Source organism: Rhinocladiella mackenziei (assembly GCF_000835555.1).
Source record: "Rhinocladiella mackenziei CBS 650.93 unplaced genomic scaffold supercont1.4, whole genome shotgun sequence".
NCBI classification, from domain to species: domain Eukaryota; kingdom Fungi; phylum Ascomycota; class Eurotiomycetes; order Chaetothyriales; family Herpotrichiellaceae; genus Rhinocladiella; species Rhinocladiella mackenziei.
Window position 1 is genome coordinate 3,625,706 of NW_013550601.1, and position 27,172 is coordinate 3,652,877.

Genomic DNA, 27,172 nt, shown 5'->3' on the forward strand with positions numbered 1-27,172 from the left:
AAACTCTTTCTCCCAAAACCCGAGCTCTTCTAGGCGTGGGGCTGATGTTGAACGCATCGATCATGCTAGCCTACTCCGACCAAATTGAGGGAGCCTTGGGGTTGTCACCATCTGCGGAGGATCAGCAGAAGCTCTTCAAGGTCCAGACCGTTGCACGAGAGACAAAAAGCTGAACAATCCTGAGCAATATCATGAAGAAGAACGAACAAAGATCAGGTAGATTGTTCCAAGGGTCAGATTTCAACGATCTACGACGGCAATCGCGAAGAGCCAACATGAAACACCGAGTTTTACAGCTATGATCGTACATCTGCTTTCTACCATCCCCGCCTACCAGCCCACCATGCGAAAGTCAGCGATCGATGAAAGGAGCCTTGACACCATATGGACTCTGTCTGCCGCCTAGACTCAGAGATGATTTCAAACAATCATCCATCGACCCCATTGAGTTGTGTGTGATCGCGTTAGGTGGCTTTTTGAAAATGGCCCTGAAATCGACTTCTGAGCTGCTAGGCTCGGTCTGGATCCAAAGGGTTGCCATGTTTCAAGAAGAACTTCAAAAGGCTGGATTTCCATCGTAAGCCTGCTGCTGGAGTTCTGGATTGAGAGCAAAGGGCCTTCTCAACACTGGAGAGCCCCATGGAAATACTTGTCTGAAATATTGGGTTGACGCTCCCGCTAGGCGGAAACCGTGTGTTATTGTTTGGGAGAAAGTGCAGCGTATTTTTGCTGTCCTGCCTCTATTCCAATCGCCATATCATCTGGGAGGACCTGGTACTTATCAGGTGCGCTTCGTTCAAAAATGTGACTTTGGAGATGAACTTCCAAGGAACCAGCGTTTGGGGTGTAGGACTGAGAGGATTGATTGATCGAATCTATCTGAGCGAGGCGCAAGCGACAAAAAGGCCACGAAAGCTGTGGTGCACGTGACTAGGCCATATCCAATGGGGAATGCCAACGGGGGATGTCATGGATACCTGGAATTTTCAGAGCTTATTCCGTCGCATAGAATAGCCATAATTTTGTTTCTTTGGGCTTTGCCACAAACGCTGATCGGGGGATCATTTCCAAATATTTCCCCGCTCATTTATTATCCCGAACAACCGAGCCAACCCTCCATCAATCATTTCACATTGAACCAGCAAAGGATCCTAGGCATCGCCAATTCTTGCCAGCTGCCATCTTTGCTTCAAGCTTGTAAGAGTAGTAAATTCGTATCATCAAGACCTTTTAGGTTTGATTGACAGCATTTTGTACTTCATTTCTAGTCTGAGGCATCATACGGTCATGGTACAGATAGAAAGGTTTGTAAGAAAGATTAACCAGATATCAAGGCCTGGGTCAACCTTGCAGAGACGGAATTTTACGTCAACACCATGTTTCAATCTGCGCACCACAGAACTACTAGGACCGAGTCTGATCAATCTGAAAGTCAATCCTGATCGCCTTTGGGACACGATCCATTCCACAGCGAAATGGACAGAACCAAAAAGCATTCCGAACGACGATATCAAAGCCGCCGGCCTCACACGACTGACGCTCAGCAAGGAGGATAAACAGGCGCGTGACTGGTTTGTCAAAGAAACTGAATCATTAGGTTGCAAATCCCACGTCGACCAAATGGGCAATATCTTTGCTATTCGGCGGGGTCTGAGCAATGATAAGATCCCTGCGACTTTCGCCGGGAGCCACCTCGACTCCCAGCCGAGCGGCGGCAGATTTGATGGCGTGCTAGGAGTCGCCGCTGGAGTCGAGATGTTGAGAGTCCTGAATGACAACTGTATCGAAACTAAGGGTCCGGTCGGCGTGGTCAATTGGACGAACGAAGAGGGCGCGAGATACCCTATCAGCATGATGGGGAGTGGTGTCTGGTCAGGACGAGTACCGATAGATGTCGCTTGGAATTCAAATAGTGTGATTCCAGGCCGTCCAGTGACGACCGTCAAAGACGAACTGGAAAGTATAGGCTACCGAGGGGTTATCCCTTCGAACTATAACGACGGTATCAAATTGGGAGCGCATTTCGAACTTCATCTAGAGCAGGGTCCTAAGTTGGAAGTCTCACGACAGCCCATTGGCATTGTTCAAGGCGTGCAAGCCTACAAATGGTTTACGTTGACTGTCACAGGGAGAGAATCACACGCTGGGACGACAGATTTTACCGATCGAGCAGATGCTTTGTACTCGGCCGCGGGCTTGATAGCCATGGTACGAGAAGTGGCGCAGAAATCGGGCGGACTGGCTACTGTTGGAATGCTCACTATTTCTCCTGGCAGTGTTAATACGGTGCCGGGCGAGGTGAGAATGACCCTCGACATTCGACACCCGTCCGACGATGTTCTAGGTGGAATGGTCAAGAAGGTCACAAACGCTTGTCAACGCATGTCTTCCTCCTCCGGAACGAGTCGCCTGACGCGAATCACGATCGATATGGAGGAAGATTTCTCTAGCAATGCGGTTACGTTTAACGAGGACGCTATCAGATGCGTTGATGAGAGCGCCGAAGCACTCCTGGGAGACAAGAGCAGAGTGCAGCATATGACTAGTGGAGCGGGACATGATAGTGTTTGTACCAATATGCATTGTCCCACAGCTATGATTTTCATCCCATGTAGGGATGGGATCAGTCACCATCCCCAGGAATGGTGTGAAAAAAATGACTGTGGCACGGGAGCCAATGTGTTGCTGCATTCGGTCTTGAGAATGGATCGGCTGCGGAAAGAAAGAGGAGATTTTGACCGGTAGTGAGGATGATTGTGGGGGGGCAGAAAAAAGAAGGAGGAGGAGAAGATGGCCGATCATGATGCTTAATCATTGGATTTTTGGAGTCATGAATGCGCAGACGTCTGAAAACCCGCTTCCACTCTGAATTGTCCCACTTTTCAATGCCAATTGGAAAGAATTGTCACTTTTTTGAGATGTCCATGGCATGCAAGTTCACGGACACATTTTGATGAAGCCATCTAGCTGGCGGGAGGAGCACCACGGCCACGACCGAATCCACCACGGAAAGTAGGAGCAAATTCGCCGGGCGCACCGCCTTCCTTGCCATCACCTGCATCACGACGACGATATCCGCCCTCGCGATCACCTCTCGGTCCACCGCGTCCACCACCACGGCGTTCACGGTCATCACCACCCATCATGCCACGAGGAGGAGCGTGTGAGCGTTGTTGCTTGATGTGTGTTGCGGGAACAATCTCAGCGGGCAGGTGGAGCCATTCACGGAGGTAGTCGAGGCCCTCGGGGGTCAAGGTGTAGTAGTAGTATTGCCAGGAAAATTGCGTCTTGAGATAGCCGCGCGAGGTGAGGGACTGGCATGCCTTGATGACCTAAAAACAAATTAGCACTACTCCCCTGCACTGAATCTTTGCTCGGTCAATAACGAACATAGAGGTTCTTGGTATCAATGTCTCCATGCTTGGGCAGGTTGAAGTCCTTCTTAGCCACGAGCACACCCTCTTTAAAGAGGTACTCGTGAATCTTCTTGCGATCAGCCTTGGGAATAAGCCTGTGGCAAGGTCAACATGAGTCTCGAAATGGTTTGGAACAGAGCATACATTGTTGCGAGTTCCTGGCGCTCTTCAGGGAATCGCATACAACGCCGGGTGGTTGGATCGCAGTCGTAGAGCAAAAGAACTCGAAATCGTAGTGCGCGAACTGCGCGAACGTGGGCGGAAATGGGAAAATTCATTCTTGGCGCAGAGTGCCAGGCGAATGACCACTGGGTTGGTCTTGGCACCGGAGGAGAACTTGGGGGGCTTGTCAGTCTGCATACCTGCTCCGACGTCCAAGTTTCACAACTGCGGAAGAGAAGTGTAAAATTTCCGCTCTCGCGGGGCTACCAAATTGTTCAAGCAGTTCAGATTCCTCTTTTCACATCTGAGCTCAAAAATTTGTGGCGAAGTTAGTGCTATTTCGGCGTAGTGATCCGCCTTATCAAGAGTTACGTTTAGGTATTTAGTGCACGAAGCGCAACTTTTCCAGAAAACTCTCTTTCATTCGACAATGGCAACGGAGAAATTCAACTTTTAGGTAAATTGCGCTTTAAGGGCTCTCAAACTCCTGTAAGAGTTACAGTATTCTCACGTCGCTCGTTGTTGAGATTTGAACGATTCAAACTTGTTAAAAAAAAATTGTGTACGAATAGCAAAACCCTACGCCTAGGTCATGTGACCAAGAGTCTTGGCAATTCATTTTCACGCGCACAGTGCCATCATCAAGTTGAAGGATCATTATTCACAAACTCACCCATCTGTCATTCCTCCACGGCATACTCAAATTGCTCGTTGAAGGGCTTGTGCTTATTAGGTCAGTATCAACGACTTCCTTTGTGCGGCCCTGGTGTAGTCGAGAGTCAACGAAAACTCTCCTTCAATGGCGGTCACTCGACTGCGGTCCCCTTCTCACACACGACCTTGAGAATCTCCTTCCACGCATTCAATACTGACGGATCAAGCTCTACCACAGTCCTCTTCGGTTCCGCAATCATGGGTATCTCACGAGACAGCCGTCACAAGCGGTCCGCAACTGGCGCGAAGCGCGCATACTACCGAAAGAAGAGGTATGGTTGAACCCATTCTACAAGAAATCAACTGAGGATCAGAATCATTTTAACACGGTCATCACTCCCACAGAGCATTTGAGAAAGGCCGTCAACCCGCCAACACACGTATCGGTAACAAGCGAATTCACTTAATCCGCACACGAGGAGGCAATACCAAATTTCGAGCGCTCAGACTCGACAGCGGTAACTTCTCGTGGGGCAGCGAAGGAATCGCACGCAAGGTTCGTGTGATCGTCGTGGCTTACCACCCGTCCAACAACGAACTGGTTCGGACCAACACCCTGACGAAATCCGCCGTCGTCCAAGTCGACGCTGCTCCTTTTCGTACCTGGTACGAGGCCCACTATGGCACCACTCTCGGCCGCCGACGTCAGCAGAAGGGTGCGGATGCAGGTGAGGAGAAGAAAGTCAGTAAAAGTGTCCAGACAAAGCGTGAGGAGCGGTTAAGGAAGTCCGGAAAGGTCGAGCCTGCTCTTGAGAGACAGTTTGAGGCTGGAAGATTGTATGCTGTCGTCAGCTCGAGACCTGGTCAGAGTGGTCGTGTCGATGGATACATTCTTGAGGGTGATGAGTTGGCTTTCTACCAGCGTGCGATTAGGAAGTAGGGGCGGTTGAGATGGACAAGGGAATTCAAGTAGTTCTTGGGTTGGTGATGACCCTAGGGATGAGACAATTCCAAAAAGGACCAGGTCCAATGCTGATAGATGGCATGGCAGCCCGAGCAATACTGAGCATTGAAAGGCGGTTGTGTGGATAATGGTGATGCATGGAGCTAGGTCTTATCCTTCTATCCAACAGTCATGATTTACGGGCGTGTGATCACCAAAGGGGGTGCATTGAATTCATGCAAATCAAGATCAAAAGAAAAGAACCAACAATGCTCGAAAATTTTCAATCGACTGAAAATATTCGATGGCTCTGCTCCATCTGCCTGTTCTCCTGTTGTGCTATACCTGTGTTGTCTGCCTTGGTATTATTTGGATCACATCATCTGTAACAGCTCTTGACCAACTGCCTGTCATTATGCTATAATCGTCTCCCGATAACAACACTCAGCACCGTTCAGGATGATGATGCGAGATTCCAGATTATTTTCTCTGACTTGGTTTTGTTTCTGTGATCTGGTGTCAGTGTATGAAACATGGAAGAATTTTGGCCGACTTACTTGTGTCAAGCTCATGCGGAGAAATCGTCATTGGATGGCAAGCACTCATCTTTCATGTCGTTGACATATTCAAGAGAGGAATCTTCGAAGCGAGGAAGTTGTGGAATCATTCCGGCCATGCCTATTTGTCTGGCATCCATCGCCTTGTTACGTTCTCGAGCCTGGTGGATCTTGGCCTGGTGACGAACATGATTCTCGCGGGCTGCTTGGACCTTCTTCCCGCCGAGTTCAATTGCGACGAGTAACTTGCCATGGTTTTGCACGAATTCTGGGGAGACTTTATAGTTGAAGAGGGTTTCGGCTGCGGTAACAACAGCACTTGTGAGGCGCTTCTTCTGAGCGAAGATTGACTTGTTGAATGCGGTCCGGTCACCAGTGGTGTGAGTTGCGATTCTGACTGCAGCATCTGGAACATATTTGATCATTTGAGCCATAAGCCTCTTGTCGTCCCGGTCAATGTAGAGGACTTGGGTGAGTTTGACATAGATGTCGAAGGTAAGCACCTCGACCGTGGCGATGACCCAGCGAGCCTGCATTTGAAGGAGAGTTTTGTAGAAAGTCATGAGCTTCTTTCCAGTGGGAGAGAGAACCAAGTATGCACGTAAGGCTGTGAAGGCAGGGCGAATGTTCTGGTATTCGACTTTGGGGCCTGGTTCCTTGCTCATGACGAATTCCACAAAGGTGGCATTCTCGAGGACATCGTTGAGGGGAAGAGGCGCCTTGCGGTCGATCAAGTGAGTCAACGCCTTCCGATTGTCTTCATAGAGAAGAGTGAAGAGAGGGTCCAGGGTGATGCTTGACGGAACTGTAGGTCTCAATTGGAGAGTGAGGTTCGTGGTGGACATCATTTTGACACTAGTGTAAGGTCTGGGCCTCAGGAATGATATTTGTAGAAGACTTTTGATACTAGTCTGAATACTCTGAGGTTGAGGAGCTCTTGCGAGGACAGAGGCTTGGTTTGGGGTGGTGAGGTGGTGAGATCGAGAGATTGGACGATGGGAAGGCGGGAGAGGAGGCTTTTCAGAGCCTCAGCATTGGGATGTGAGAATTTGAGAGCGGCGCAGATGGCACGGCAGAATTGATGCCCTATTTTTGGATGGAAGGCAGTGGAAGGGTTTCACTTCCTGTGCTCACTGTTGTCCTCGTCCCTCCTCCGGGAACCTGAACGTGGTGTTGATCCCAATTTTCGTTCACTACCGGCGAAAGAGCCATTCCAACAACGTAAAATTTCTCACCCGTCAGGCCAGATACTGCTGTATCTTGAACAGATCGGTGAGAGCTCCGAATTGGTTTCTTCTCTAGATTTGACTTGTTATGATCAAACTTACCCAATGAATTCCTTACAGAGCCTCATGGCCAAAAATATGCAGCACACAGCGAGTCATACCTGTCGAGTCTGTCACCATCCCCGGCATTCTCGTCGAGAGAACCAGAGCTCGGATTGCGGGCAAGAGATATGTCAATCTCTACAGAGCTTGCTCCCGCCTATGCATCCATCCATCCGCAGGCATCCATCTTCTGCACTTTTTGTTGTTCCCCGAGCGGCTTCGAAACCCTCGTATCGGAAACGGCAAGTCGTCGATCTTGTTGGCTGAATAATCAAAAAGAGCTGAAGCAGCATGGTGGCGTGAATGTGTGGAGGCTACGAATAGTAGACTGAGACAAACGTCAAAAGTTCATCGGGTTAGGAGAAAGGGTTCTGGTACGCGTGACAACAATATTTGAACATCTACGAGACGACCATAAAATAGAAAGGTCTCGGATCATGCACAGACATGGGGGTTGTGACAGGCTGCGGCTCGGCGCAGACAAAACATACCGGAAACCGCGCATCGGGAACCCGTGAATTGTACAGTACAGGGCGAGTGATGGTCTGATCGAATGTCTCCATTCCCCTCTTTTTCCCTCCTCTTCGGACTCTCTGTCTTCCGCTCATTGCTCTTCACTACAGATTTTCTATCTCTCTCTGTCCAAAACTTGTGCGATCCAAACGCGACTCTACATGGTCATGCCTGCTCGAAACGACGCGAAGCCGTGCGCATCTTTTCGATCCTCTAGTCGAACACAATTGCCGCCTTGATGGCACTCTTGTTCTTCATCGACTCAAGGCACTCGGCCCACTGCTCCAGTTTGAATGTCTTGTTGACAATACCCGATACCTTCACCTTACCCGTGTCTGTTCAATCCAAATATCAGTCACAATCATAAGAGCATGGAAGTCTGGAATACACATACCAAGGTAGTCAATAGCAGCAGGGAATTTGTATGTCTCACTGAAAGATCCGAGGATGGTGATTTCGTCACCAAAGATCTTGGTCGGTGACCACGAGACACGATCCTTGTTGCCGTACACACCATAAACCACTAACTTGCCTCCCCTTCGGACATAGTTGATCGAGTCTTCGAGAATCTTGACGCTGCCGGTAGCCTCGACCACAATGTCGAATCCATATGGGTTCTCCTTCTTGATCTTCTCGAATTGGGCGCTCGGGTCTCTTCGAGACAGCTCCACGTACTCATCAGCTGCGTCCAGAGATTTGGCAAGGTCCATCTTCAATCCCTCAGGGGCCGCAATGACAACATGGCAACCACCGTTTTGCCGAAGCATTTGGGTTAACACCAGACCAGTGGGTCCCGCACCAAACATGAGCACACTGGAGCCCATTTTGGGAGCAATCTTGTCCAATCCATGGGCAGCGCAGGAAGCAGGCTCAAGCAGGGTGGCATCGACATCCGACAGGTTCTTGATGGGGAACACTCTCTTTGCGGGATAGGCACAATACTCGGCAAAACCACCATCCATGGTGACACCATGGGCTTGGAAGTCTTCACAGAGAAGCTCTTCACCACGACGGCAGTAGAAGCATTCTCCGCAGAGCTCAGAGTTGTCTGCAACTACACGGTCACCGATCTCGAAACCCTTGACCTTCGGTCCAATGGCAGCAACAACACCGACAGTTTCGTGACCAGGGATCAACGGAAACTGCAGCATTTGTCAGTTGCGCCTGCCAAACTGTACAAGCTGCTTGATCATACCTTGGCCAAAAATTCACCCTCATGGATATGTAAGTCGGTGCCACAGACACCGCAGGCTTTGACCTTGAGCTGTATGCAACCATCAGCACCCTCTTGTCACTATATAGCTCCGGTCTCGGCGTACCAAGATATCGTTGTCGCGCAATTTGGGTAGAGGCACCTCTTCGACGCTGAATTTCTCCGGTTGGTCGTACTCTGTTATGATACACATCAGTTGTCTGAAATCACAGCGTGACTGCTCCCTAGAACGGTGGCCGGAGGGGGCATACTAAGGGCCTTCATCTTGGAGGGGAGCGCCATCTTGACTGGTGAATGATGGGAAATGGAACGATTGAAAGATCACACAAGTTTGGAAGAGGTTGAAATTTATATGGAAGATGCAGAATAAGAAACTGAAAAGGACAACTGATTATTGCGATCAAAGAAATATGTTGAGGGGCCTTCGCCAACTAGTGTCGCCAGCTAAGGTACCTCCTACACCTAGCTCAAAACATCGAGCAAAGGCTGATGGACGTGGGCACCACCAGCCAAGTCGCGGGGCGTTTTCGCTCTCTTCGAAACTCATCGCTGTTGACCACCACCACCATCATCCACAGCTCCGATATATCATCGTGCAACGATCAGCGTACCTGATCCACAGTCCGTCCGGCGGCAGTGGATTGCTTTTCATTCTACTCCTCTTCTACGGCGACCGAGGGTTATTGACTACGTGCCCGACCATGCACGGCTTCTCTCATCCAAGATTTCGTTATCAACAATCCGAACAAAGTCGGTGAGTCGAATTTCCTGACCAGAGCGTTCACGATGCTCATTCAGTTATTTTCATTCGTTCTTTTCTGATCTGACGCTGTTGATGAAACCGTCCCGAGTGCGTCTGAGAGCCGTCTCACAAACAATGTCCATATCCACTGGTAACCTCTTGGTCTACACGAGATCTTCGGATTATCTTCCCCGAGCGAAGCGCTACGGCTTTATCACATCGCGCCAGCCGCCTTTCCTTGCTCCTAAACCAAAGCCAGGTTTTCTTCTTCGACGACCTAGATCTCCGAAGAACAAAATTTAGAGGTGGTCATATGTTAGCCCAAAATGAAATGCACAAATGCGGTGAGATGTTAGCGACTTTTTATTATCGCTACGCCTGAATCTTTTACCGTCGCGTGACGAGGTCCGAGGCGTGGGAGGATTTTGCATCCGCCGGATTGTGTTCTGTCACTTCTATAATTTCAATACTTGGGCACAATAGTGCCGCGGTCACACTTCAGCTTCGTGGGATCCTGATTCGCTCTCTAGGTTTCAAATTCAGTTTCAATTCGCTTTGACATCCTAGCGAGGACTGATCCACAACCACGCGAAGATCTTGTTGGAGCTGCCGGAATGAATTTTTTTTTTTTTTTTTTTTTTTTTAAAAAAAAAAAAAAAAACGGATCCACGTTGGAGACAGCCGAATCATAGATTATTGATCAGTTTCCCCCACCTTTTCCTCTCGTCCCTCTGCGAGTCGAATGTGCCTGAAACCAGCAAATTGCACAGAAGCAGCCCAATTAGCTTTTGGCATTTTGTGCATAATCCTTGTCCTTATCCTATTACTAATTTGCTATTTGCCATCCTTCGGTGTCACTATGCAATTTCTTCGTGGTCCTCCATTCAAACCAATTGTGTCACTCAAATGCAACTTTTGCTTCATTCATTCCATTGCTAGATGCATCCAAGTCCATCCAACTCGATTACAACACCAAAAGTATCATGCGAAACTCATTGCATTGCGTTTTGCCTTTGATAATCTCGCTCCTGAATCCCCTCGTTAAAAGTCATTGTGCCCGAACGAGTCGATTGATCTCGCGATAGAAAATCCACAGCGCTTGCGCTTCCATTCTAAAGCAGGAATTGGTCCCAAATCAAGCAAATGTGAAGCCTCTCCTTTCTCGGGCCTTGATGTAACATTCATTTCAGACCGAAACCCTCACTTCCCGTCACGGCCATCCAAAGCTTGTGCTCAAGTTTCTCTCGACTGCTATATCTGTACAGGCTGAGTGTATTGAAGCAAGTCCTGGCAATCGGAAAACGTTCAATAGGCTTGTTCGTCGGTCGTCCGAGTGGGTCGGTCTCATCTTTGCTTCGAATCAATTGGATGCGGATGATGAGATTGGTTGCGCCCATAGCAGGAATCCGATCACTCCCTGTGATAAAACCGAGAATCTTCCTTTGATCGGCTGGAGATACTCTGGCGAAGAATTCCCAAAACCAGACCACCTGAGGTTGTTGGTCTGGCGGACCTTCGTTTTTGGGCCATCCTTCGTAGGTAGCAACGGCACGGAGGCTGGTAATATCAAGGGGCTCATCAGAGCCACGCACCAGTAGTTCAATTTCTTCTGGGCGGAAAAGTGACAGGGCATTGCCGCCACAGACAGTAAAGAAGCCCCGTTTGAACGGTTCATACTGTCGTGCAACAGCTGTTTCGAGAAGGTAGTGCACGTATAAATCCACGAATTCTCTTCGATTCGAATTGGTCACCGCCCGCTTTTCGCCTCCAGGGCACAATGGAACCCTGACGATTTCTCCGTAACGGTCCATTTCTGCGACAAAATCTCGGCAGAAAGTTTCTTCAACATCGCCTTCAAATTCCAGGAGCTGTCTGAATCCGCGAGCGAGCGCAGGACGAAATTCAGCAAGATCCTCCAAGGTACAACCATGGCCGACCTTCGGGGTCGACATTAATTTATCACCAGTTGAAGGAGCTGAGGCCAGCATCTTCTTAAAAACAAAAGGTGGAAATGCCACATCCAAAATGGTCGAGTTATAGATGGCCAATCCCAAAAGGACACCGACCAGGAAAAACTGCTCAGATGATTCGAAGCAGTAGGGATTGAAATAGCAGTATCGGGAGTCTTCGTCATAGACAAACAATCCATGATAGGGATCGAAAATTTCTCTCACCAAGAGTAGAAACCACTCTTTGCGAAGTCCACCTGCATCAATACCTTCTTCTCCTTGGAAGTCAATTCGGAGCCCTTTTTTGATGTCATTTCCTCCAGATCCCACTACTTCGGAAACGCCACGTAGACTGTCTTCAACAAGGCAATCTCGTCGGACTTTTAGGACCAGATATTGGCTGACCGCTTTTCTGCTGAGGATACTGTCAAAGAAGGCTTCTCGGGCCTTGACCTCCATCTGCCGTCGTGCGTCATGTTCGAGGATGTGGATTTTGGCATAGATGCTGAGGAAGAAGGGGTACTGACAAAACGTGAACTTGGTTTTGGTGGTCTCCCAGGTCTCAAAGTCGGCCACCAAATCTGCATAGTCCAACATGGTATTATAAAAGCTGCTGATGGGAATAATCTGGCCATGAGAATATGCCTGATATTTTGCGTTGAGTCCCGGACTCGGAAATCTTTGTTCATGAGCCGCACTAGCATCTCTTTTGCGAGCAGTGTGTCCAACATTCGCCTGGAAGAGCAATGCCATGACCCGTGCAGCCACCCGAATTTGCCAGTCTTCTCCATACGCAGAGAACTTTGGCTTTCCGTCAGAGTTGTTGGCAGAAGTGGAAGAAGGTCTTCCTTCGAGCGCGGCGTGAATTTGAGAAGCATGACGTATCCCGGTATCAGAAAAGCTAGGAACAAGACCCTCGGTCGGATTGATCGGTTCCTGAACAGGTCGTTTCTGCTGTCGTGACAATCGATAGGTCACAAAGCTACTCACCATTTCGACCGTACGTTGGAAATGGCCGTCAGAATATCGAGAAAACCATGCCACTAAATGTTGATGGTTTTCATTCGACAAATTGGCCATCAGACCCAGTATGCGTTTGATTATTCCTGAATGATGGCCCAAACTCCCGGGTCGTCTCCCAGAGCTTGGAACACGTTTTGAGGGAGAGCCACGAGGTCTCTCGTCATGTTGCTTGGCTGACGACAACGGTGGATTGGTTATTGTGAATCCAAACATCTTCCCGGCTTCAAGCCTTGCCGGAGTAAGCAGCGGATTCGCCAATAATATCAGGAGAAACCGGCAGTCTTCAGCATGTTTTAATGGTTGTCTCGGACGCTTCAATACATTTTCTGTGACTTTGAGTAAGCTTCGTTGGAGGTGTATCCGTGACTCGATGATGTCTCTCTGGATGTGGTCTAAGGGGATGGATTGCCATTGCTGTTGTGTTTTGGGATCTGAGGACTTGGGTCGTATTTCGTGCCATCTCTGCTCCCACAGGTCGCCCGCATATATCACGAGGCGGTACCATTCAGCAAGCTCAAGCCAGTTTATTCTTGGGCTCCTCGCAGATACAGTTCCACGCAGTTTATCAGGGGATCTGTCCCGCTGGTGTTGTCCTTCTTTCCCGGACGGCGGAGGTACCCGGCCTCCGGGGGCACCCAACCACCACGAACCATTCTCTGCCACATCACCAAGTAGTAGAGTTTTGGCATCAAGCTCAGATAAGAAGACGTCGGCGTCAAATGAGGGCGTGGGTGTGGGTTCAGACAATTGACGCCTCGGTTGTGTGGCCGAACTCGGCCTGGCTTTGGGCTCTTGTGGCGGCTTCGAGGTGAGAAAGGAGTTGTTCAGCGTGGCACAACCAACAAAACATCCAGCAATGTAGGATTCCACCATTCGGAAGATATCAACTCTGGGACCTGAGTAAGCTATGGCGTTCGGTCCGGCATCGGCCAGATCACGTCCTCTTGGGTCTTGAGGCCGGTTGTGCGTTGGAACGGAAGCTGAAAATGGATCAGCTGAATTACCTTGCACGAAAGCACTGCCGCCAACGCGGCTGGGTTGTACCGTGGATGATGTCGAATCTGAAGGACTTCGCGCTTTCAATGTAGGACGTGGCGATGGTGGTGGTGAATCCTGCTCATCATGGACTGGGCCACAGAATATACCGTCTGGCGGAGTCCCATCCAACAAGAACGATTCCTCGACCGGGGGATGACCTTCGATTCCAATGGCGTTGGCAGGCGATTGATTTTGTTCGACATGAGACTCGAGATACTGTCTCAGACAACGATCGATGAGGGTCCTAGTTCTCTCGAGCGACAATGGCACAATTTTGCGCGGTGGTGAAGGACCGGTACCTGTTTCCCCTCTTTTCTCAGGACTTCCTTCGAGGTCATTTATCATCAGGCATGTTGTACACCGGAAAACCTTGAGTCCCTGAGGCCACCGTACAGTCGAGTCGCAAGTCATACATTTCCCAGTCACCGGCTGACGATCTCCACGATGCGAAGAGCCCTCGCCATTTAACATTTTGGCACTCCCTTCGTCATGACGGCCCATACTACCAGCAGCATCAACATCGCTGCGATTGTGCTTTTTGTCAGATCTCTTTGAACCGAAAATCGAAGGAAACGGGTGACTAAAGGAGCGGTTATGGTTATGTTTTAATGAATTGGAGTCAGGAGAATCCGGCACCGGTTTTGGACGGAGGGTCGGAATCTCATAGCTTTCGGCAACAGAGGTCGGAGGGGGCGGCAAAGGTCGATTGCGATCTGCAGTTGTTGGCCTCTCTTGAATTGGGTTTCGCGTAATTTGGATATTTCGAGGCGGCGGCCGACCAGACTGGTGGTGGTGCGAAGCTGGCGGGACAGGCGCCATTTGGGTCATCCAGAGGCGCAACAGAGCCTCGACCCCGACAAATTGTATGAACGAGTAGAGGGGAGAAGCAGGATATTCATAAGAATCGTGGGGGAAGTCCGATCAACCGACGGCGCGATGAATGTCTCAAGCTGCGGCACACGCGGCAAAGGCGAGTCGATATGATGAAAGCGAGGCACACTTCTCGCGGCGGGATGAAGTAGTCAATCTCCTGGAATAGTGTCACAGCTATGATGGTGAAAGAGTCCCGGCATATTGCCCATTACCGAACTAGGACACCTTAGCTGGGAGAAGGCAGGCGCAAGCAAAGGCGAGAGGAGGAGGAAGTGCAGTTGAGGGATGCGCTCAACGTCCTCACAGCCCTCGTCGCCGCCGATCAATGAAATGTGGCGCGAGCAGAATGCCAGCGGTACGGTGAGTGGTTAGAGAAGGGGGGAGGAGGGGACGACTAAAACTCCGAGCTACTTTGAAAGGGGCCCCCCCAGCGCGCTGCACCAACCTAGGGTCTACATCTGAATCGCCAAGGCTGGAGAAACTTCAGGGGAGCGAGTCGGCTCAGGGCTCCCCTTGGGCCATAGGGATCCTCTCTATCACTAAAGAGGACATCAACAATGGAACTAGGTACTTTCTAGGAGTACTCCTGGTATTCCTCGTGGGCGAAAACTCAAAACCCAGGGGACTCGTGTCCTTCGTCGAGATGGCCTTGATGCAGGTGCGGGAAGCCCAGAGAATTTGACATCTTTGTTATGCATCATGGACCGGGGTGTGTATCGGGGCACAGTGTTAGTGTTAGGGGGGACGGAGCCAAGGAACCTTTGGAGTTTCATGCTATTTTCAGTATCCATGAGATCTATATCAGGGCCCCAATCCTGTCTCCAATGTCCATATTCAAGTTATGGAACTACTCTACTCTCCTCAAGTTGCCATGCCTAACCACCGACTAAAATGAAAGAGAGGAATTCGTCATGGGCTAAGCGTGTCAGCCACAAAACGATCAGTCATCGAGGCTATACTCGGCAACAAGCTTGTCGGCAGCTGTAAGGCCGGCGAGGTAGGCCGTTGACTGAGTGTGGTTACTGTGCAACAGTCAGTGATATATTCTTCTAGGCTAACGGCAGGCCACTCACTTTACGGCAATGGGAATCACACTCATGTCGGCGATTCGGAGATTCTCAACCCCAAATACCTTGAAGTCCTTGTCGACCACAGCGTCACTCTCGTCTTTACCCATTCGCGCGGTCCCCATCATGTGCCATGTACTCCCAGAGGTCTTTTTCCAGTATTCAAGAATATCTTCTTCCGACTCGCTCTTGGGCCCTTCTAGCATGGCGATTGTGTCCTTACTGAATTCCGGGCTCTTGATGACTTTGAACATTTGCCTGGTGGCTTCCACAGCGAGTCTTCGATCATAAGGATGAGAGAAAAAGTTCGGGTCGAAGATCAATGGCACCTTGGGGTCGGATGACTGCAGTCTCACACAGCCAGTGGACTGTTGATTGAGGAGGAACGTGCAAATGGTTGTCCCTGCGTTTGCATTCGCCGGGTCGATGAAGTAAGGGAGATGGGGTCCGTTAAGGATGAATTCGTAATGAGGGATGGTCGGCTTCTGTAAAAATTCCTTCTGCTTCTCTGGTAAGTTCTGGAATTCCGGGGTGTTGTATATCGACTCTAGCTTCAAATATCCAATCCCCATTGCACATCCGTATTCAGACAGTGGACCACTGCCATCCTTCTCCCATTGTGCTCGAGCAGCTGCTTGCAGGTCTGCGTTTTTGTAGTATTTATGGCGTTCGGTTGTATGTTCTGCTCGCTCGAAGCTGATGAAGATGTGGTGATGATCTTTCATGTGTTCTCCTACGTTCGTGTTCGCTTTCCAAATGGGGATGTTGAAGCTATTAAGCTGACTTGGCGGTCCAATTCCTGAATGCATGAGGATCCTCGGAGTATCAAGGCTGCCGCAGCAGAGAATGATTTCATTGTTAGCATAGATCGTCTGGTCATTAAACGTTGTAATCCCCACAGCCCGAGTACCATCAAAGACAACGCGGCTGACTTCAGTGTTGACCATCACATGTAGATTGTTAGGAGCGCCAATCAACGCGTCTGCCGATGTGGATCTGACCCCATTGTAGGCTGTCGAATTGACCATGGAAACACCAGTTGGGTCACCAGAGTTGTGATCTGGATTGAACTTGGCGCCATTTGCAAGCCACACATCCACCAATGCCATCGCAGTGGGTTCCCATACCTTTGGGAATCCGGTGTGGATGGGACCGTTGTGACCGTGGTCCTCGGGATTCGCATCGATATATTTCTTATAATCTTCCGGTACATCGGGAGGAGTGGCATGGTGGGTTTCAATCCTCTTGTAGCGTTGTTGCGCGTTCTTCCACTCCCATTCTTCGTCTCCAACAAGACGAGCAATCTCATCATGATCCTCTTTAGGTCCGATGGTCCAACAGGAGAAATTGATTGCAGAACTTCCTCCAAGACCTTTACCACGGTCGTAATCAACGATAGAGCCGTCAAAGCCTTTGATTGGATGAGTCTTGTAGAACCAGTTTTGAGCGGGATTCATTCGATGAACCCATCTTTCAGCGTCTGCTCGCAATGCCCTTGAGTCATTCTTGCCTCCGGCTTCTACTAGAACGACTGAAGGTCGTTTCTTGCTATTCGCAAGACGAGAAGCAAGGAGAGCACCGGCAGTCCCGCCACCAACGACAATGAAGTCGAATCGTTCTGGCATTGATGCGCCCATGTCGATCACAGAACAAAACGAAGCTTCGATATGAAGAGAAGCAAAAGAAGGAGTTGAAAATGTTGTTCAGTTGATGGTCGGTCAGGAGACGGAGAGGCACCACGGCGATCATACCGACGTCTTATATATAGGAGAACAGGGCCTCCAAGGTTCTTGAGCCTTGACAATTTCAAGCTGGACAACATCACCAATCACGCCCAAGGTTTTCCGCGGCTCGATGGTGGGCTCCACGGGAGGATAAGGTTGGGAGGGGGTTTATGTTCGCTAGGGCTGACCCTCCAAGTGCTTCCAGAGAAAGAACTATGCTTCATCAAACCAAGTCGCCCCCGATCGTAGGCCATGTACAGTCTCACAGCCTCCATAGGCATTCTAAGATCTGTTGGAATTGTGATTAAAGGATGTCTCCAATCGCCTTTGACCGCTTTTGACACGCTGAGGTGGACCAGAGGCAAAAATTATCTTGTCGGAGTACCATTGCTGCTTCCTGCCACCGCCCACGTTCAAGCAGTGAATTGATATTCCAGGAATGATGAAGGTTCTTCAGCTGAGTCATATCGAAGTTTGGCCTAGGATTCCGTGAACAGAGAGAAAGGTTTCAATCTGATGCTGACAGGAAAACCACCAGCAGGTGATGTTTGAGAAAGACGTCAGAGCAGAGACGAGGTGGTGGTCATCATTTTCTTTTTCTTTTTTTTTTTTTTTTTTGGCGTTCGGTGGTTGACATTCGTCGGACTGGGTATTACCAACGATATCAGTGTCGCCTCTTCCCCCTTTAGTATTTAAGTTACATGTCTTTACACGAAAAGTTTCCGCTGAGGTAATCTATTTGTCAACTGCGTGCCGAGAAACGTAGGAGACAACGCTGGAATTGGTCTTCTCGTGTCATCTCTTTTTTGTTCACTACCTGACTTACAATTGGCTTCAGCCATGTCATGGACTTCGTTTGTCAGATTTCCCGGCTAGGATCCTTGAGAAGGGCTGCACAACATGCTCTCACTCTCTCTCGCTCGCCTATTCCGCAGTCACCATTTCTATTCAGTCGACATTTTCTGACTGTCGACAATTCCACTCCCCCTACCTCTTCTGCTGACCCATTGCCCCTCAACCTGGAGCCTGAAAATGATCCCTTGCGGGAATCGAGCGAGTTGGTCACTTCTCGGCCTTCCTTGAAAAGAAACACCTTCAGTTTACGCAGGCTTCCAGTGTCCTGTCCTGGTTGCGGTGCTTTGACTCAAGATGTCCAGCCAGGTCAGGCAGGATATTATACACGTTCGAGAAAGTCAGTGAAGAGATATTTCAAGCACCCTGAGCATACCCTTCGTCAATCAGAGGAGGAAGAGGATGTTCAACAGGCCGAGTTCCCAGAAACCCAGGCGAACACCAGTCAAGATGATCCCGAAATTTCTCCACCTCAGGTCTCAATTCCACCTCCAGTGTGCGATCGATGCCATTTTCTGATTCATGAATCTCGTGGCGTTCCTGTTGCTCACCCTTCGATCGAAGATATCGCAGATTCGATTGCTGAATCTCCCTACTCCAAGAATCATGTCTATCATATTATGGATGCGGCCGATTTTCCTATGTCCTTAATTCCTTCGATCTACAAAAGTTTGTCCTTAGCCAAACCTCGAACACAAAATCGAAGGTCTCAACACTCCTTTTCCTCCAAGCCTACATTGTCTTTCATCATCACAAGGTCAGATTTACTCGGTCCGTCGAAAGAGATGGTGGATAGAATAATGCCCAAATTTGTATCTATCTTGAGGACTGCTTTGGGCCGTACCGGTCAAAATCTAAGGCTTGGAAATGTCCATCTGGTCTCCGCTAAACGAGGGTGGTGGACAAAAGACATCAAGGATACGATTTGGCAGCGAGGAGGTGGAAATTGGCTGGTGGGTAAATTCAACGTGGGAAAATCAAATCTTTTCGAAGTATTGTTTCCCAAAGGTTCTGGTGAGCGGGCTCCAGTATACGCAGAACTGCAACAACAGCAGCAAAGAAGTTCCGTTTCAGCACCTCCAGAGTGTGGCTTCTTTGCAGAAACTTCTTTACTACCTCCTCCACAACCAGAGGTCCCATTTCCAACTATGCCTCTAGTTTCGAGTCTTCCGGGAACGACTGCGTCCCCCATACGACTCCCATTCGGCAATTACAAGGGAGAGCTCATTGACTTGCCAGGATTGGAACGGAGCGGGCTGGATCAATACGTACAACCTGAGGATCGACTGGACTTGGTCATGACACATCGGCCGACAGTGACTCAATATAATATCAAACCTGGGCAGTCTCTGCTTCTCGGTGGTGGTCTTGTTCGCATAACTCCAATTCTGGACGAGAAGGATCCGAGCACAATAGTGATGGCCTATCCATTTGTACCTATTAAGGCACACGTTACGTCTACGGAAAAGGCAACTAGCATCCAGTTGCAACAACGCGAAAGTGGCATCGAATCTATCCTCGCTGAAGATGCAGGAGCAGCAATGACATCGGCTGGGAGATTTTCGTTGAAGACGGATGTGACGAAGTCTAGAGCTGGTTCCGTGATTAGGGCGGGGGTGGACATATCAAAATTGCCGTTTCAAGTCTATGCTACAGATATTTTAATCGAAGGAGTTGGATGGGTCGAGCTGGCTTGTCAGGTTAGGAAGAACCGACGCCAACCTCAATCTGCGACAATTCAAGCCCAACATGTGGAAGAGGCACGGAGTGTGGAGGAGACCATCGGTTCAACCGTACCCACGGCTGAAGAGCTTTCCTTCGATACTGAGACTTTCACACCTTTTACTTCGTCTAATCTGGCGACCCATGCAGATTCTCCCAACTTTCCCCAAGTCGAGATCTTTACGCCGAATGGCAATTTCATTGGCCAAAGACCCTGTCTGGATGTATGGCAATCATGGAACACTGGAAAGCCTCGAAAACAGATCCGGGCTTCTCGTCCTCGAAAAGCGATGAGCGGAGCAAAGAAGCGCGAAAAGATGCTTCGAAGAACCGCGCAGAAGCCGTGAATTCAAGAGGACGGCTGACATGGCTCAACATAGCAAAATGAAGATCATCTAACGTCAGACTCATCCAGGCATCGGAAGTTGATATCGACGCTGTGTGTTCTTCGAGACTCTATGGAGACTGGTCATATATGTTCTCGCCAACCAATCACCATCAATGACTGATCGTTGCCTCTCCAGCTCTGAAGTCTCAGGTCCTCTTAGTGCTTCCGTGTTGCGAGTATATATGCCGCGGAATTCGCGAAAGAGTGTAGTGCGGCGTTCCCTCACATTCATCCTCCGATTGCCGATCTCGATTTTTCAAGATGTCTCTTCCAATTTGTTGCGTCTCTACTCGGTCAAGACGACGATTTTCCCACGGGCGAGGTTTTTCTCCATGGTGTCGTGTGCTTGAACTATCTCATCTAGCTTGAAGACCTTGCCAATCCGGAGAGGCAGAGTTCCCGCTTTGATCTGCTTTAGTAGGTCATTAAGAGGCGTCTCTTTGACTTCTTTTGAACCGCCGCCATAGACCGTCAAACAGACGGTGCTGGGGATTGCATTCATGGGAGTGAAGTTGTCCATGGTCCACTTATTGCCTAGAGAAGAAACCATCTGTGAACGGAACTAAGGAATCCTATCCGTTTTCAAGCACTTACCCACTATACCAGTCATGCACACAATCCCAAAGTCAGTGGCACACTTTAGGGAATCTTCGAGAGTAGTGGTGCCGACCAATTCCAAAACCTTGTCGAATTTCTTTTCCTTCACCTCTTCTGCCACTCTTCCATTGTCGATCATAATCTGATCCACTCCAGTGTTCCGCATCAAGTCTGCAGTCGACTTTTCAGAGCTTCGAGTGGTTGCAGCAACAAAGCAGCCATGATTTTTGGCCATGGCAGCCGCGGCGAGCCCAACAGAGGTGGTCCCTCCGCGGATCAGGAGGCGGTCCCCTGAGGTCAAACGAAGCGCCTTGAATAAACTGCCGTAGGCTGTCTGCAACATCTCCGGAGCTGCTCCAATGACAGTCCAGTCGAGATCAATATCCAGGGCTTGCACGTTGCCGGCTTTGACACAGGTGTACTCGGCGTATCCGCCATTGAAATCTCGACCCATTCCTCCCATGGCGGTTGCGACTTTCTGTCCGACTTTGAATTGGTGACCAGGGCATTTTTCCACTTCTCCGGTCGCTTCGATACCAAGGACGCGAGGAAATTTGACTCCTGGACTATGTCCCTGACGGGTGAACATTTCGGAGCGATTTAGGCCAAACGCTTTGACCCGAATGAGAACTTCATCTTCTCCTGGAGTTGGGATCGGAATGCTTTCAACTTTTAAGACTTCGGGTCCGCCTGCTTCATGAATGACAACTGCTCTCATCATGGCCATTGTGTGAATGGCTTTTCTGTTTAAGATGCTGACTCTCTGAATCCAGAATTTACAGGTCGGTGATATCAAACACTTGCTTCTGACGCGGTTCATTCATTTGCTCATCCGGAAATCCCGGAACCCCCCGGCACAACCATAAGTTTCCTTCCACCTTCACCAACTTCCGCTTTCTTTCCAAATTCAACTTCAATCTACACCTTTCTTCAACCGACCGGGTCGCTTCATAAAGCTATTTCCCTCTATTGTAGAGCTCTCTCAGTGGGCGAACTTTTGTAGAAGATGGTTTGCAAACGATCCACATCATAACGATCTACAGCTTACCGAAACAGGCAGGATATCCGACCAGAGAAAACTTCGTCGGGGTTTTGTGATACTGCCGACCACTTTCCTGGAGAACAGAATTATGATGCAAAAGCACGGGCTGGATGTCGGCCCAGTTTGCCCATTATCAGCGGAGACATTTGATAAACTGAAGTTATACAATGTCACTGATATTCTTCAACGTTTCTCCGAAATTCATTCGTGAAATAACAGAAAAGTCCTTGCCTCATTCCCAAGTTTGTTTGGCTGAAAAGCCCTCCCACCAGGGAGATATTAAGGCGGATGACTCGGGTTCACATCCCTGCTCGGACTGTCTGTACTATTATATGCAATGCATCCTTAAACCCGGACCTGGTATCGACAATTGTCCCTTCTCGACTTGCCTATAGCTTCTCCAGGCTGACGTTATGGCCAATATACTCGATGAAACGGGAACATGTAAGGCCCTATTTCGATCGGTGAGGAATACGCATATGCAGAGCAGGAAAACGTCCCTTTCATTAAAAAGAATCGATCCAACTATAAAAATTTGATGGTGGTCATGCTGATTGTGAAGTCGGGTAGACCAATGTATCGAAGGCAGTTCATTATCCAACGCCAAACCAGGCTGAAGCCATGTGAATTAATCGTGCCCAAACAGGGTATATGTGCGCATGTAATCAAAGTGTCCCATGCTATTCTTCCAAATGTAATGCATGACCTTGAGATCAACGTACCGCCCGGACGCCCTGCTGTTGATGACCTCTTATCTTGATTCCTCTTCACCTTGTGGGGAGGACCGTCCTTGGGCATCACTGTCGCCGCTGCTATCTTCAGCGTCATTGTCAGTAGAGAAGAGGGATGAAACAGGGTGCCTGTGTTGGCCCGTCATCTGGCTTTGTCGACGCTGTTTCGCTTCAAGCCGCTTGAGTTTCTCGTCGGTTTCTCGTAATTTGGCATCGAGGTCTTCTAGTTGGTATCTTTGTGACTGGACTGTATCCTTCCTAAAGCGCCACGGGTCAGTCAACGGCCACGTTCGAAATAGAGAGGGTATCTCACTTTTGTACAACGGATTCCTCCAATGCGCCAATGCCATTCAGTTTGAATAGGTCGTCCAAGGCGGCGGAGAAGTCGCGAGCAAGTGTTCTACTTCTGAGTCAGTCAAGGATACCTGTCAGCGTCGTTCCATCAGTGCTCACGATTGAGGTCTGGCATTGAATTTCCAACCCGCATCGGGGTTGATGTCGTTAGTTGCGTTCGTGTCGCTCATGTCGGAGACTGTGATTGAACGGGGGAGTCGGTTTAGAGAAAAGAGACGCCAGGAATCGATGAATATATAGCCGTTCAAACAAGAGATCATGCAATGAATTCAGGTAGAAGCGGTTGTTGAGTCAGTGATCGAGGTCAAGTGGTCAAGCCTGAGCCCCAGGCAGACTGCGCGGTGAGGTAGGTTTGGTTGCCTTTTCTCTGGGGGCAGCATTGTATGGAGATTGCTCTAATTAGGGATCCAGCAAAAGGGGCTTCGGGCCACTCACTTCTCCAGGGCCTACTGTAAGTAGGGCGTCATGCTACTGGGGTTCTATGGGCCCGCCGATCCTGACCTCAACTTTTCATGCCCCTTTGGCAGGCCACCGTTCGACTTTTGATCAGCTGCACAAATTCGAGGCATTCAGAGCCCACCATCTACTGTCTACAAACATCCGCCATTCAGTCTGGTGGGCGCGACATCCGCTCACCGGTTTGGGAAATGTACGAACTCTAATCCACACTCGAACGGTCGACCACCCGCGTCGGTAGCCCACAAGGCCCTGAACCTGACCCTCTGACCCCCCGACCGTCTTGTCGGCTTTTTGGCCTTGGTACACTTTCCCAAAAATTCTAGCACCATCATTTCACCACAATTGCCCTCATCTCATCTCGACGACCACTCATCGCCTTTCCATCGCGTCAGAGGCTCCCATCAACGCGTCTTCGGTCCCTCTTTGTTTGGAGACTTTTCTTCGCTTTCCCCGAAGAGACTTTGTCGCGACTTGGACTGGCGACATTCATCCTCTCAATCCTTGCGACGATGGGATGCCTTCGTTAAAAGCCTATACACCCTATGAAACGCTTGCTTTCTGCCAGTCTGTCGCTCGGCATGGGTCCGATACTGCCGCGTTTGAGGATATCGCAACTTCCTTAAATGCAAACGGACTTATTCGCCAAAGCCAGACCTATGATCAGACTCGATTGACGGCGAACGCCCTCCGCGCACTATATCAAGATTTGCTTGCAGAAGAAAAAGATGAGGACATCCCTAAGGTCAATGGTGACAATGTCAACCCACGAAAGCGAAAGCTGTCAACTTCTCCGGCTCCATCCGAGAGCGACGAAACCGATCAAAAATTGCTTCGATCGCTAATTGACAAACTCTACGCCCGCTTTAGAGAACAAACGATCAAAGAAATCCGCGAGGAAGAAGAGGCTTATCGCGTGCTTCAGGCAGAGATTTCTAACTTAGAGAAGAGGGACGAGGACGAGCAAAACCAGCAGGATATCGCAGAAAAGATCAAAGCACCATCTCAGGCTGGAGGAGAACCACAGAAGACCACCGATGATGGTGCGCTGAATGCTCCAGAGCCTCAGACTCGTCCCGATGCGGCTGCCGCACAACTACATGCCAGCCTCGATGCTAGCCGCACGGACACAGTCGCGCCGGGGGCAACAGTGCCAACTTCTGCAGATGCCAGCGCCTCTCCGTCTTCGGTTCGGAGTGGACAGCATCAACCCGTAGCAGCCTCGAATTCTCCGGCACCTTCAACTCCCAACATCCCTTCAGCGAGACCATCAGCAGAACCGGGTCAAGTTAGACCGTCACAACCTCCTTCAGCGCCTCCTCAACATCAATCTCCAGGTGCATTTCACCGTACTCTTCCAGTCCCATCCCCGGGACGACCGAACTATGGTCCGATCAATCAGCAACATTTTCAACCTGGTCCGCAAGGACAACCGGTGCCAATTTTACCGCCTATTTCAGGAATGCCTCATATGCCTCCACCTACAGAGTTCCCGCCTCAAAAGCGTTCAAGCCCGGCATCTGGTCAAGGAAGAGGATCACCTATTCATATGCCCCCCCAACAAGCCTATCCAGGGTATCCACCATACCCTCAACCTCCTTGGTCTCACCAATTCCCTCAGCAATATCCTCAGCCACCGCCCTACCCGAGTCCTCAATTCTATATGCAGTCCCCTCCGGGACCTCCTGGAATACCATATCAAACGTCTCATCATCCATCATATTCACCGTATCCTCAAAGTGCCCCTATTCCTTATCAGAGTCAACCTCCTCCGCCACACAGTTGGCATCCTCAGCCTGGTCAGCCATATTACGGATATCATGGTTCTGGAACTATGACACCTGTGGCCCGAAGTGATTCTAAACAACCTCCGCTACGAGGTAGATCCTCGACGCCTTGGAAAAGACGATCGGAGCTGCCCAATGGTGCTCGCCAACCCAGCCCTGTTCGACCAGAGAGAGATGTTAGTCCACTTACAGATACTGAGTCCACTTCTCGATCTAGCAAACCTAGGAAATCTCCGAAATCCCCGAGCAAGAAGAATCAGAGAGCGGATGAAAATGTTCTGTCGACGCGAGAAACTCCCCTTGTCAGAGGCAGGCAGGCAACAAGTGCCACTCCATCCGCCTTTGCTGGATCAAGATCGCAATCTATTACGTCTTTTAATTCGGATACCCCTACGGAAAAACGCAGAAAAGGTCGTCGAAGCGAAAAGATTAAGGCTGAGCCTCCCAGTACGCCTGCCCCCCTACCGTCGGATACTGAGCAAACTCAACGATCATCTGGTGGTCGGGGAAGGCCTCGGAATAGCACTGTGAGCTCCAGAAACGATTTGAATCGGATCACGATAACCGCGAAGCGTAAGCGTTCCCCGGGTGGTGATTCTGCGACTCCATTAGCGTCCCCGGCCCGTGTACCGATCCCGCATCAAACGCTGCATAACCCTTCCCTTGTCGTTGTGTCCAAAAATTTCACCAAAACTTCACACCTTTTGCTGAATGACATTGTTTCGCACAAGCTGGCAGGAATCTTCGCCAGACCTCTCTCGGAACGCGACGCTCCAGGCTATAAAGATTTGGTATTTCGTCCGCAGGACCTTAAAAGTATCAAAGTAGCCATTTCAAGGGGAGGGAAAGCTGCTTTTGCCGCTATTGAATCTCTCGAAGGAGAAGATCGGAGTGGTGAAGAAACACCTACTGGGAATGCGCTAACCCTAGGATCGGATGCTCGGGAGCGATCTATGGGCAATGGTGTGTATCTGGTCAAGACCTCAGAAGACCTGGTCCCACCTCGAGGAATTGTCAACTCTTCTCAGCTAGAGATGGAATTGGCCCGGATGTTCGCCAACGCTGTCATGTTTAATCCACTTCCAACTTCCGAAAGAGGATTTGGGAGATCATTTCGCCTCAGGAAACAGGGAGGACATATTGAACCGGATCGTGATCCCAACGACCTCAGCTCGAGTGAAGAAGGTACCCCGGTCGACGAAGGTGGTATCATCTCCGATACTCGCGAAATGTTCGAGGATATCCTTGCACAAGTGCGGAAATGGCGAGAAGTCGAACTCGAGAGATTAGGCGGCGAGGATGTTACCGGCACTGGTTCCAAGGGGGCGCAGTCATCGGCATCTCTGGCTGCGCACGGTAGTGCCAGTGCTAGTGTCCGGCATTCAAGCGTCAGTTCCGCTATGAATGATGACGACGCTGGTGGAGATTCTGGTGCAGTGTCTACCACGGTTCCCGTGACTGGTACGGTAAGGAAGAGAAGACGAATTGCAGAGAATTAAAAGCTTGTATGGATGTCTCGATTTCGACGTGGTTGACTGAAGAGTGCTGGTCAAAAATGCATGTAGGGGGTCTACCAGAAGTATATCTATATTTGCACGTGTCAAACGGTATCGAAGATGCAGGCCCAACTTCTTTAGGCTCTTTGACTGGAGAAGAGATGATGGATGAGCTTTGAGAAAGTACTCGACACATGAATGGATCTAGAACTCACTCCGTGTTCAGAACCAGGGTGACGTATCTTACCTTTGGTCAAAATCAGAAAACTTTTCAGTGGATAAAATACCCGTTCCAGTTGTAAGTGCTTTTCATCCCTTCCTGATTGAGAGGATCAAGAAGTACATCAATCTTCATTACATATGGAGCACGAGCTTCTTCATCTCGACACCACACTGATTGCTTGCAGAACATCTTACCTGGCTTTTTCGCTGGATCAAAAGGCAAGTCTGGGTATGCTATGGTACATTGACTTACGTTCGGCCTGATGATTTGCCTGATCTGAGGGATGTGATACGTAAGTTTTCTGGCCGTGTAGCCCTATAAT

General features: G+C 49.7%; 11 protein-coding genes across 11 annotated transcripts; 4 read left to right on the forward strand and 7 right to left on the reverse strand.

Moving 5' to 3' along the window:
* Nucleotides 1-1,287: 1,287 nt before the first annotated feature.
* On the forward strand, nt 1,288-2,745 carry Z518_06415 (uncharacterized protein; the record flags this gene model as incomplete). Its single annotated transcript, XM_013417225.1, has 1 exon — nt 1,288-2,745. The coding sequence occupies one exon, from the start codon at nt 1,288-1,290 to the stop codon at nt 2,743-2,745; it is 1,458 nt and encodes a 485-aa protein (XP_013272679.1).
* Nucleotides 2,746-2,963: 218 nt separating this feature from the next.
* On the reverse strand, nt 2,964-3,694 carry Z518_06416 (uncharacterized protein; the record flags this gene model as incomplete). Its single annotated transcript, XM_013417226.1, has 3 exons — nt 2,964-3,332; nt 3,391-3,511; nt 3,561-3,694. The coding sequence occupies 3 exons, from the start codon at nt 3,692-3,694 to the stop codon at nt 2,964-2,966; spliced, it is 624 nt and encodes a 207-aa protein (XP_013272680.1).
* A 796-nt stretch (nt 3,695-4,490) lies between these two features.
* Nucleotides 4,491-5,172, forward strand: Z518_06417 (40S ribosomal protein S8-B; the record flags this gene model as incomplete). Its single annotated transcript, XM_013417227.1, has 2 exons — nt 4,491-4,564; nt 4,638-5,172. The coding sequence occupies 2 exons, from the start codon at nt 4,491-4,493 to the stop codon at nt 5,170-5,172; spliced, it is 609 nt and encodes a 202-aa protein (XP_013272681.1).
* Nucleotides 5,173-5,743: 571 nt separating this feature from the next.
* Nucleotides 5,744-6,580, reverse strand: Z518_06418 (uncharacterized protein; the record flags this gene model as incomplete). Its single annotated transcript, XM_013417228.1, has 1 exon — nt 5,744-6,580. The coding sequence occupies one exon, from the start codon at nt 6,578-6,580 to the stop codon at nt 5,744-5,746; it is 837 nt and encodes a 278-aa protein (XP_013272682.1).
* Nucleotides 6,581-7,786: 1,206 nt separating this feature from the next.
* Nucleotides 7,787-9,068, reverse strand: Z518_06419 (chlorophyll synthesis pathway protein BchC; the record flags this gene model as incomplete). The annotated part of the gene is made up of 5 exons (XM_013417229.1): nt 7,787-7,908; nt 7,968-8,715; nt 8,769-8,837; nt 8,893-8,963; nt 9,038-9,068. 5 exons carry the CDS (start codon nt 9,066-9,068, stop codon nt 7,787-7,789), a joined length of 1,041 nt encoding a protein of 346 aa, XP_013272683.1.
* Nucleotides 9,069-10,709: 1,641 nt separating this feature from the next.
* On the reverse strand, nt 10,710-14,357 carry Z518_06420 (uncharacterized protein; the record flags this gene model as incomplete). The annotated part of the gene is made up of 1 exon (XM_013417230.1): nt 10,710-14,357. One exon carries the CDS (start codon nt 14,355-14,357, stop codon nt 10,710-10,712), a length of 3,648 nt encoding a protein of 1,215 aa, XP_013272684.1.
* A 994-nt stretch (nt 14,358-15,351) lies between these two features.
* Nucleotides 15,352-17,115, reverse strand: Z518_06421 (uncharacterized protein; the record flags this gene model as incomplete). The annotated part of the gene is made up of 2 exons (XM_013417231.1): nt 15,352-15,433; nt 15,485-17,115. The coding sequence occupies 2 exons, from the start codon at nt 17,113-17,115 to the stop codon at nt 15,352-15,354; spliced, it is 1,713 nt and encodes a 570-aa protein (XP_013272685.1).
* A 932-nt stretch (nt 17,116-18,047) lies between these two features.
* Nucleotides 18,048-20,123, forward strand: Z518_06422 (uncharacterized protein; the record flags this gene model as incomplete). Its single annotated transcript, XM_013417232.1, has 1 exon — nt 18,048-20,123. One exon carries the CDS (start codon nt 18,048-18,050, stop codon nt 20,121-20,123), a length of 2,076 nt encoding a protein of 691 aa, XP_013272686.1.
* Nucleotides 20,124-20,450: 327 nt separating this feature from the next.
* On the reverse strand, nt 20,451-21,488 carry Z518_06423 (uncharacterized protein; the record flags this gene model as incomplete). Its single annotated transcript, XM_013417233.1, has 2 exons — nt 20,451-20,698; nt 20,759-21,488. 2 exons carry the CDS (start codon nt 21,486-21,488, stop codon nt 20,451-20,453), a joined length of 978 nt encoding a protein of 325 aa, XP_013272687.1.
* Nucleotides 21,489-22,554: 1,066 nt separating this feature from the next.
* Nucleotides 22,555-23,058, reverse strand: Z518_06424 (uncharacterized protein; the record flags this gene model as incomplete). The annotated part of the gene is made up of 3 exons (XM_013417234.1): nt 22,555-22,792; nt 22,848-22,934; nt 22,988-23,058. 3 exons carry the CDS (start codon nt 23,056-23,058, stop codon nt 22,555-22,557), a joined length of 396 nt encoding a protein of 131 aa, XP_013272688.1.
* An 803-nt stretch (nt 23,059-23,861) lies between these two features.
* Z518_06425 (uncharacterized protein) lies at nt 23,862-26,630 on the forward strand (the record flags this gene model as incomplete). Its single annotated transcript, XM_013417235.1, has 1 exon — nt 23,862-26,630. One exon carries the CDS (start codon nt 23,862-23,864, stop codon nt 26,628-26,630), a length of 2,769 nt encoding a protein of 922 aa, XP_013272689.1.
* Nucleotides 26,631-27,172: the final 542 nt, after the last annotated feature.